Genomic DNA, 11,201 nt, shown 5'->3' on the forward strand with positions numbered 1-11,201 from the left:
AGATAAGGTTATTGTTGAGGTGAACTGTGGCACTGTTCAAGTACTATTTAAGTTTTAGTATGTATGTTGTTTTAAGGAACCTTTAAAATTCTGTAAGTACCAGATGAGTTGATGTAAACATACCTTATTTGAGTGAACCACAGAAATCATACAGAATATATGTATGCAACCGATTCAAATAATATTTTATTGCTTAATCACCCTACCAGATAAGTCAAACTATAGACGCTATAGAGCATTAATTTACATCTTGATTTGTGATTTACTTGTGCCTTTCGTTGTAGGTTATGTTATAGTTTGTAAAATAAACATGGAAATGGGGATTAATTGCTCCTCTCGTCACACTTTTTCCCCCATAGACTCGATTTTCGGAGGACCAACTCCCTCCAATCTCTACCCCCCCGGAGTTAGTTTAGCGGAGACCCACTCCCTCCAAGAGAGGAGGCCCAACTCCCTCCTCTCTGCTAAGGAATGCTCACGGTGAACCTGAGATAAGGTCAACTCTCTTCTCTTCATCAATTGTCAGGTGTGCATCCCCTTGGGCTGTAGGTTTTGTTTTCTTGGTATTCCAGGGGTCCAGGGGTCCATGGGGCTAAAAAATATTAATTGCGCACTTTGTCAACCACTTTCCCAAGAAAGTTTTTGTTGTATTTATTTTTTTAAGAGAAACGTGTGGAAGTTGATTAAGTGGATAGTTTGCATCGAAATGATAAAGATCAAGCCGCAGTTAAAAAGGACTTTTTTGGCGCAGCTATTCAAGGACGAAAGGTAAATTACATGAATTTGCCCTTTGATTTCAAATTGTGTTTCGAAGTGCAGATTGAAACCGAACGGTTCTGTCATTAAGTACTCTTTAATTGTTTTGAATATTGCCATTCAAAGAATGACAGCCGCTTTCGTAACTATTTGCAGAGAAAATTGTGTTTTATTCTTCTTGTGCCAAAGTGAAAATAGAACTTGTTACTCCTCGCCCCATGGAATGCCATGTATGCTTCAGATATGCTGTGCCCGATTTATGCCATAGCTAAAGAAAAAGAGACCAAGAAGATGGTACCGTTCCTGGTGAAGGTAGAAATTGTTGTCTTGATCAAACACAAGATTCTCGAAACAAAGATACAAGTTTTGTATAGCAGCCAGAGGGGAGAATTAACACTCAGATCTTGGGAGTTGAAAGGTTAATTTTACGTTTCTTTTTTTTATCATTATTAAAAATGTTTTTCAAGATAAAAATTAGTGATAATAATTTTGAACGACGTTTCGACCGCGCTGAGGTCATTTTCAAGCTGATGAAAAGGAAAATTTTTACATATATGTACTAAATTCAAGACGTGGGAATGATAAAGGCGATAAAATATCGAAATATGTAAACGCTAGGCGTGAAATAGAAGTGACAAAATTGCAAAGGAGACAATACGAATGAATTAATATGAAAATTTTCCTTCTCATCAGCCTTAAAATGACCTCAGCGAGGTCGAAACGTTGTTCAAAATTATTATCACTAATTTTTATCTTGAAAAGCTTTTCTAAAAAAACTACTTATCAAAATATTAAAAATGTGCTTCGTACTTAGTATTCTGTCGTAAATGAAATGGAGTTGAGTCTTTTTTTATATAATTGTATGGGTACGATTTTTTAAAAAATATATCATGTTCTGAATGCTTAAAATATCTTGTGCAGTGATGATGCCCCCAAGTACTTTTGAATAGCATCCCATTACTCTGCGGAAAAATATAGCCGAGAAATTATTCTGAACAGATGTTTTTTTTTTTACTTTTTGGCAATCTATTGTTTTCAAATCAGCCGATTGTCTTGCAAATGTTAATGTTATGTGTAAAGGAATCGAAAACCGGCTGGGTTACAAAATTTAAATATCTTTTGTGAATTCATGTGCAAGTTACGGATACGAAACTCGCTTTGATGTTAGTCAGTCGAATCTTATCTTTGGCGGACCTGGAGGCAAACGTCTGCATATCTGTTTGATCGCGTATGGCAATATATCCCGAAACGTGTTGGAAATTACTTCTGTTGGCTGAAGGTAGGTGAATTACAGTAAGCCTTATTTGTTCGTGTCTTGTTATGGGGATTTGTTATTCTACAACTTCTTTCCGTGTTTTTCATGCGTAACTGTTACCTCATGACATAGATTCTGCAAACTCTTTTAAGTTGTAAAAGAAAGGGATTTGCAAATGCAGAATTCAGGGTCTATACAGAAAATTTTGAGACTTCGCAAGATGAATTACTCAAAGATTCTCACAAAATGTTGTATTTTGATTAAGCCATAAAAAATGTATAAATTACGCAAACCAAATTTTTTTAAGTGCACGAGGGAATTATACCGTTTCTCATGTTTGTTTGTTTGTTTGTTTGTTTTTTTTTCGGATATGCTTCTAAAATGAAAAATTGGCACCATATCGTTATGGAAAGTCTTAGCTCGCCCCTAGCAAATCGGCTTCGTAGTCTCGTAGTCTCGTAGTCTCGTAGTCTCATCAAAAAAGTTTTTTTGGCAGGTTCAAAACATTTACAGACTATCATTATTAACTTGTTTTAGATAGCAATGACCTTAGGAAAAATTTATTTCAGCTAAAAGCCTGAATTGTTCATTGAAATTTTCTAGCCCTTTCATTGTCGGATCAGTGTTGTCATCGAGTTTATTTTAAAGGAAAGAAAACTTTAAGAACAGATGTCGCAGTTATTTTCTTTCGGCCTGCTGAGTATGCGAATATGAAATGTCAAAACAATCCTGCTTTTAAGTTTGACCTGTTTGCAGGTGTAAAGATACATGCAAAATAATCGCTCAATCAGAAACGAGAAGATGTTATTTAACCATTATTTTAAGGGGATTTAGAAATGAGTGGTTGAAGCAAAGTCAAGATGATTGGGCAAATTAGTGTCGCCAAAGCCAAAGGCTCAAAAGACCACGGTTTTTTTTTTAATGAGTCACTTAACTACTTAAGTTGTTGCAACGCAAAAACCCACCTTGAGTCGGGTATCAAACATTTTCTTTTTCAGTTTTACCTCTTTTATCAAAAGGCCGTCAAAATCAAAGCGATGTATCACACATAAAAACACCAATATCACCATCTCCAACAATAACGGCGCCAACGTCATCAATTGCATCGCTAATTAAAGACCGTGAGGATTTAAACGCAAACCTGGAAGGAAACATTGTTAGTCCAAGTGAGTTTAAAGGGCGATTTGCCATCACAAACATCGATTACAAGCCCCAATATTCAAATGTTAAAAGCGACGAGTACAAAGTTCTTAAAGACTCCCTCGAGAGGGCATTGGACAGCTCTCTACAAAACACTGTTACTGGTTACATCATGTGTGCAGTGCACTGGTTCAATAGAGGAAGTGTGATAACGGACTTTGTTGTATTTGTGAATGGAAATGAAAACGTCTCCCCTGAAGAGCTGCAAAAGGCGATTATCACAGCTTCGTCCACGGGTTCGCTGGGAAATTTTACGTTGAAGAATATTGTTATAGAGTCACCGCGGGACCAAAGAACTGGAGAAACGGAGGACACTGAAGGATCTATGATCATGATCGAGCTGTGGATGATAATTACGTTCGGTAGTATAGTGATTGTTGTTGTTCTTCTCATCTTCATTCTTGGTCTTTTGGTAAGTTCAGGATGAGAAAGGTCGAGAATTTTGTTAACTACTATTTGATAGGAGAACTCGTTATGTGACTCTGTCTCACAAGGACTGGGAACTACCGAATTCACTAATTTGATTGACTGAAATCAATATTGAAAGCGGTCTAGATCTTCCCATCTAGACCGACATCTAGACCGGTCTAGAAAAAAAAGTACAAAGAATATAAAAAATTGGCATATAAGACACAGCCATATAATAAACATCTTATTAACCGAGCTAGGTCGGTATGTATGGGAGAATCAATTCGTTCGGTCTGTACTGGCGACCTCGTTCAAGATTCTCCCATACAGACCTCCCGCTCGGCTAATAAGAACTAACTCTTAACCTTTCTCTTGACAATACTCCTCTCTATTCTTTTAATTTTCCTGCTTGATATTGTAATAATATTGAAGAGAAATTATGTCAACCCAGTGCTGAAAAAATGTCTCCTGGAAATGAAAGTTTTCCAGAGAGCCCTCTAAAATGAATAGATGAGAAAGCATTGGCTTGGCATTTGAATGAGTGGAAAGCATTTTGAAAACGAAACTTTTCGAAAAATTCCCCGTGTATTTTAGTTTTGGTGGTGAAAATTGCAAGTTCTGATCATGCAAACGCTCATGGGTGCATTAAAGTGATTTTACCTTTGATGGAGCATTGTAGATTAAAAGTATAGACCCAAGGGCCTCATATAGCAGCCTGACAGTAAAAGGTGTCATTCCATTTATTTCAAAGCTATTTAAGCTATGTGGCGCTCCCCATCTTGTACAGACTTTTTACTTAGCAGTTTTAACAATCACGGTAAATCACCAGACGATCTGACAAGTTTCTGTTTTTCTGCCACAACTTCGACTACCACTGAAAATTTCAAACTTAAAAACTTGGGACCACAATTAAGAAAGCTTTCAAGGAAAGAGTCAGTTTTTTTTTAATAGCCAACCAATTCCGTTGCGACAACACCTCTCAAATCCTCTTGACTAGCACTTCGATCCTTTAACAAACTTCTAACAGATGAGAAACAGATTGTTAAAGAAAGCTCTTACACATGAAAGACGCGTCATCGAAGACCTCAGACACCAAAAGCAGTTGCAGCAAGAGGAGAGGAGGGAAACACTTTCCATTGTGGCTGCGTCATCTACTGATGAACTTACTACCATGCTTGATAACAAAAAGGAAGTAAAGGTATAGTAACCTTCGTGGTTTTTTTTTTTTTCTTCTTTTTTTGTTATCCCAAAATGATGGGTGATACATAACTTTCCTTGGGGCTAGCAATCTTTTTTGTGCCCTCTGGCGGCCTCGCCTACTTAAGAAACCATAAATTAAAGTTTCCTTCCATTGTGGTTGAGGTAAATTATGAGAATGAGTCTTGAGGCGGGGAGGAAAATGAGTATAAAACTAAACCAAAACACTCGCGACCCTCTGAAGTATTTTAAGTTTTTTGGAAGTACAAGACAACAAGCCATTTTTTACCTTAGGCTGTCTTATATAAAAAAGAATTTGTGAGAAGCCTCTGTTCATATCATGTTGATTCAATTTTGAGGCGTTGAGGAACGTGATTTGGGATTTGAAATAGGACATTTATCATCATGGCAGTAAAAACTTCTGGATGCCCAGATATCCTAAACAATGATTGGGCGGCAAGCCATAACCAATCAATGCAACGACCAAAGTCCTTACAATAGCCCTTATCGCATTTGTGTCTGCAATGCAAAGGGTGCCCGGAGTTACAGTTTCAGGACGAGGCTATCGGGTCAACGTTTCTCGAGAAACACCAGAAACACTCCATGTCTGACCATATAACTCTGGAATCTGCGTTTTTTTCTGCCGAGGAAAAAGTTAAAATCCTTAGTGGTAATTGTCCTGGCATCACGAAAGAAAGATTGAAAGAATGGCTGTCATTTCGGAAAGGAACGGCAAAAATTTTGTCGCGTTTGTTCATGACTACGGTTGTTGTTCCTTTGTCGGCCTTTTTGAGGTTTAACTCAGAGTCACGTTTCAAGGCCCTCAGCGCCTTGCGTTCGGCCGGAAGCAAATTATCTTTTGGTTTTGTAATTTCTATTACTGAAAGGTCACTTTTAACCTCTTCTAAATAGCTTTCAAGGGCTATTGATTTTTGTATTGGTGGTATCCATGTAGATTTAACGTGGCAGGGATGGGTTTTTTGTCCTCCCCTCGGAATATGTAAATCAGACGCATTCTCCTTGCGAACTGATCAAAGTCACACAATAGTTGTTGTCTGATCTGTTTTTGTTTTGTAGCGGGTGTTGGAATGAATTTAAGCCCTTTTGCCAGTAAATTAATCTGGTCGTTTGTAAGTTCTTTATTTGAGAGGTTTTTTATGTGCGTTTTGTTCGCCTCTAGTTTGATAGTTGAACGTGTCTGGCAAGACCGCGGTTTCGATCCTAATCTTGTGGATCTCGTCAGTTGCCGATCGATTCACTGAATAAACTGTTGCACCCGTACGCAATACAATGTCTAACCATGACGAGAACACGCTGTATCCTTAAGAAAATGAAAAAAAATTCCTCCAAACGTAGCCGTTTGCTTCGATTTTACTTGAAAGTTTTACCTGTGTGACCCGATAGCCTCGTTTCGAAAATTCAAAGTCCGCTGAGCTCTCGTACAGTGGGCGTAAATGCGATAAGGGCTATTAAAATTCCTATTGCAATTCCTAATTATCAAACGCTAGTAATGAAAGTCCTAAACTTAACTGCTATGTATTAAAACCCTCAGTAAAAATACTAAAAGTTCCATACGTCACTATCGAAACGCTTAAATGTAATAAAACATCTAATATCCCTTATTTCAATTAATTTCAATTATTATTATTAATGTTTATTTATTTAATTAATTTATTTCATTATAATTTAATTGTTATTACTATTTCAATTATTTCAATAATTGTTATTGTCACTGTTATCGTTATTATTATCATTATTATTATTATCATTATATATTTTTTTCATCATTCAATTTCCCCAGAAAGAGTTTAAACATTGACCCCTCACAGAATTTAACCTCCCCTCAATCCCAACAAGATTGTTATAGGAACTGTGTGGAAAAACAATACCTATCATAAAGCTGTGGAAAAAATCACGCTTCACAAGATGAGGAAAACGTTACTACTTCTGATAAGGTGAAAAAAGGGTGAAGTGCTCCTTTGATATTTTAATTCTAATCCCCATGTGGTATGTCTTTGATCATTAGAAATACCAGAGTCGATCATTTTCCATCGGCACCTCAAGGTCAGCAGAGAGACTTTTGGAACTCTTAAAAGATCCTGATTACGTGAACACTGGTACAGGCAACAGAGCAGAACAGAACTCGTCTGCCACATTTTCAGAACCAGCTACTGTTCCCAGTGTCATATCCAACGTGTCAGCCTGTGAGGTAAGTCAGTAATGGTCATATCATTTGTAGGACTAGTAGTGAGTTTACGAAAGAAAGATCTTGGAAGACTTAGGAAGCCCATTCCTGCATCTTCTGTTTAACTCTTGAACTCCTCAGAGTGATTGACTTCTGACTTCTTCTTACAGTAACACCCTTAGATCAAATGTGAAAGTCATGAGAATAAAGTAAATGATCTCAAATTGAAAAAAGTTTCTGATTCGCAAACAATTCTCCTCGTTAGCACCATTGGAAACGTATAGAGAACAGAATGATGAAACTGAATGCTAATATTAGGGTGTGAAGGGTCGATGAAATTTTTTTCCTCCCCCTCTTCGCCACTACCTCTCATGGATAGTTACTCTCCGATTGCTTTATACATTTAAGTTTTCCAAAGTTGTTCTAAGTTTCCTGCAAAAATTAGTTTTCTCATGTTAAGGTCTATTTATGATTAAGTCTTTTTTGAGGTTTTTCATAACAAAAGATTCATTTCATTTTATCTCCGGTTGTGCATAAAATTGTGCGCAATTTTTTTCCAGCGTGGTCACAGCACTTCAAGCTCCTGTAGGGACAATATCACAAAGTCAGGAGACCACACCCATCCAAGAAAGGTTTCATTTGCAATGACCAAACCGTTAATTTTCATCAGCCCTCCAAAGGAAAACACTGAGTCGACTCCCAACGAGGTAAAATACCTGCTCTGAGCTACACTAAACTTGTCTTCACCGCCCCAAATTGCTCCAAATTGAATAATCAAACCAAATGCAATGGGTCTGAAACTTAAGATTAAGATATCTGTCCCGAGGTGGGATGTGTGAGATGTGGTTCAGCTGCGGTAAGGGTGCTGGATCCCGACTTTCTATACGTTGTGTTCTTGGGGATGGCACTTTACTCTTTCCGCGAAGCCTTAAACCCTTTACACACTAAACTCATCGTGTACATATTCTACATACTGTTCTATATTCATCAGCTATGGTTTAACAATGAGAATTCGTTTGACATTCAAGGGGCTTTCTTAGTTGGTGATCATTTTCTTTATATTCATGTTCTTTAATGATGATTCAGCTTAGAAACTGTAAGAAGAAATCGAATAACAGTTCTTACTAGGGGTTAGAGAGTGAATGCGTTCTCGTAGGTTGTCAAGAAAAACCCGACGAGATACTGAAGGTAAGCCAAGAAGAATAGTAGCGCTTCCAGAAATCTCATAGCAGTTGCCATGATGAACAAGGCAGCCATGTGAGATCGGTCTTCCATGCAGACTTTTTTTAAAATATTTCCGTAGGATTGGCCTCAGGATGAAGAAACAAAGAAAATAGTCGATGAATCTGAATTTACTAAGTCAAAACATACTCCAGCGATACTTCATCAGGTCCAAGCGTTTGAACAAGGAACACTAAACACCAGCGACGAAGAAGAAAATGATAAAAACAAACTAATGAGAAACGAACCCAGAAAGCTGAGACACATTTCACTCAACGCCACTGCATCACAGAAAATGAAAACTTCCGAAGAGCGACGAAGACGAGAAAATGAGATCCGACCTTTAGGCGGGGTGATCAAGGTGGGTTTTAGGGTGCTACCCAGTCAGAGGTGGATTCCTTTACTGCGTTAATATGAAAGGGGGTACGGTGCTGATACAATCACATTGGCCACGCTTAAAGAAACCTATATCCTTCCAAATCGTTAGTTAAGAGGCTGCGGTTCCCAGAGACGATATCAGACATTACTTAGCTAAGGGAATCAAACCGAAATGGAAAATTCTTAAAATATGTTTACGTTTAGTGGCACACACTCACAGTTATGGAGTGATGATGATGTGCTTGTATACGTGAATTCATAAACCAAATTCAGGCCCACTTTATATGATATTTTTCTATAAGTGTTTGCGTGCTCGAAGCAGTGATAGGACTTTTCTAGTTTTGGGTTTGCCGTCCACTTGCACATGGAAGGATGCAAGTTTTTGAAAAATACAATGAGTAGTAAAAGTATTTTTTGTGAATTTTTCTCCATAACTCTCATTCATCGTCTCCTCTCCCTCGTTTTTAGTGTTTCCAGCTTTTAAAAAATGGTCAATAATTTGATCTTGCCTGGTGTTAAAATTGCTTAGTGATTTAAAAATTGCCACTCGTTTCTTGCAACATTGTTTGGAGGAAAGGAGAGACTTTCAAGTAACGTTTTAGAGATGAATTACAAGGTCTCCGTTTAGCATGTTGAGTGGAGGGTTGTCGACCACCTACTAAGGGAAGGCGCGCTGACTACTTTTGCCACTCTTTGTAGATCTGCAACTCATGATAACCAAGAATAGATAAGTCTTCTGGTAACTGAACTGTCAAAGTAGTTCTACCTATTACTACTCTATTAATTAATCGATTATTAATCCAGACTTTCCCCTCGGGAACTGTGCAGTTACCAGGAAAGGGACTGTGTAGTTGGAATTATTTAGAGTTTTCATGGCATGTATTTAATAATGAGAGTGTTTCCGTTTTATGCTTTTGCAGAGGTTTGCTCTTCGCCCATCTGATCTTGATAACGGTGCTGCAGAATAATAGAAGCGGTCTCGCTTCACGTCTCGATGAGTGATAAATTCGTATAAAGTTTGACCATAAGAAGCAACGTAGGAATTGGTAAAAAAAAAAAGGGGAAATGGTGGTACAAAAACACTGTGACAATGATTTAAATGATTTAAATGAAGAATGGTTTGCTAACAGAATGGCTTTTATAATCCTGTTATCCAGAGGCATACCCTTGGACAGTTAAGCATATTTTTATCTGACTCTTTCATCAAGTACTCTTTTTTATTGCGAGCAACTTAAAAGAGAAGGTTACTTCGAAAACCGCCACTTAAAAGTGGAAAATTATGAAAGTGAGCCCGTTTTTCAATTTCTAGCTTGATGATAACAGGAAAATTTTTGCTTAGAAAGGCTAAAATTTCCTCTAGTTCAATTATGTTTAGGAGCCTGGTCGCAGACGCAGAACATGCGGTAGCTCGTGCACAGGTTACTAAGATGTTTTCAAAATGCCGGCGTCTGGAGACAAATTTTCAACTTATTATTTGCACACGGCCTCGAAACATTAAACTCTGCTATTTGATTTTCAAGGGCAAAACGAGAACAACGAACTCTGTATTCCCCTCATAAACGTATATGTGAGTGAGTTAATTACCTTGAAAAACATTTCTAACACGGAGTGAAATTCGTCAATCCTCGACGTCAAGTTGAAACCAAACGTCGAAATCAGCAACCTTGAAGAAACACAAAGTGGCCTTAACAAAGTAGATGATATCCAAGTTAACGGGGGTAAAATTACGTGCTTTCTGGCCCTAGAGAGGCTGGCAACGACGCCCTGAATCTTCTGTAGTTAGTAAACTCTTTCCACGTGGAAGATTGATCGCAAATATGAATATCAATTTTACACATTATTTGAAATGCAAATGATTTTATCGACTACGAAGGTCTCAAGAGGACCGAAAATAATCGAAAATCTCTTCGGTCACTTTCGTTTACGAAATGAATTGACCAACTATCGACTGCTTTTAAAGTTCAACAGAGAGGTGAAAATATTGTTTTGATAGCAGAAATGCTGAATCCAATTTAAATAAATTCGAATTTGATCTCTTTTGTCTCGGCATTTTGAAGCAGCCGGGTCATACCGTACTTAGTCAACATGGAGGTAGTTGTATTTTCGCCTCTTTCTGATTGAATAAAAGCACTTCATTTCCCACAATATCGATAAGGCCAACCCATAAAATTTTCTTTTCTCAGCATTCGACCCACCCTTACAAGCTTGGTTTTGGAAACAAACTCCTTTCACGGCATTAACCCTATGTCAACCGTATGTCATAGTGGAACACTGTCGTGGAACAACTCTCCGCCACGTAAACTATCTTGTGTCATCGTAACATCCATATGTCAAAGTAAACCTAAAACGAACTGATAATTTTTACACTTGAAGCCTTCTGATACAAACCAACGTGCTAGGAACGCCACCTCATCGTCACATGAAAGGGACGATTTATCATGCGACGCAACCAAGGTCCAAAGGGTCTCAAAACTTTGCTAACGATATTTTATTCCACTTCCCTTCCCTGTGCAAAGTCAAGAAATGAAAAATTTTATGTCCCCCTGAGATTGCACTGTGGTAATATCCGATAGTGAAAGCCGGAGGAATGGGTCAGTGGCG

The 11,201-nt window shown here is 37.9% G+C and overlaps 1 protein-coding gene across 3 annotated transcripts; it reads left to right on the forward strand.

Annotated features, from left to right (window-relative positions):
- The first annotated feature begins 1,720 nt into the window (after positions 1-1,720).
- Positions 1,721-10,745, forward strand: LOC111319580 (uncharacterized). Of its 3 annotated transcripts, XM_088735781.1 has the most exons (7): positions 1,747-2,035; positions 3,010-3,623; positions 4,647-4,817; positions 6,843-7,025; positions 7,562-7,708; positions 8,305-8,583; positions 9,521-10,745. In XM_088735781.1, the coding sequence occupies exons 1-7, from the start codon at positions 1,987-1,989 to the stop codon at positions 9,566-9,568; spliced, it is 1,491 nt and encodes a 496-aa protein (XP_088591907.1). In that variant the 5' UTR covers positions 1,747-1,986; the 3' UTR covers positions 9,569-10,745. The 3 variants fall into 3 exon arrangements, with proteins under 3 accessions (XP_088591908.1, XP_088591906.1, XP_088591907.1); XM_088735780.1 differs by lacking the exon at positions 9,521-10,745 and having other exon boundaries at positions 1,737-2,035; positions 8,305-9,491; XM_088735782.1 differs by lacking the exons at positions 7,562-7,708; positions 9,521-10,745 and having other exon boundaries at positions 1,721-2,035; positions 8,305-9,492.
- Positions 10,746-11,201: the final 456 nt, after the last annotated feature.

Source organism: Stylophora pistillata, chromosome 10 (assembly GCF_964205215.1).
Source record: "Stylophora pistillata chromosome 10, jaStyPist1.2, whole genome shotgun sequence".
Lineage (NCBI taxonomy): Eukaryota > Metazoa > Cnidaria > Anthozoa > Scleractinia > Pocilloporidae > Stylophora > Stylophora pistillata.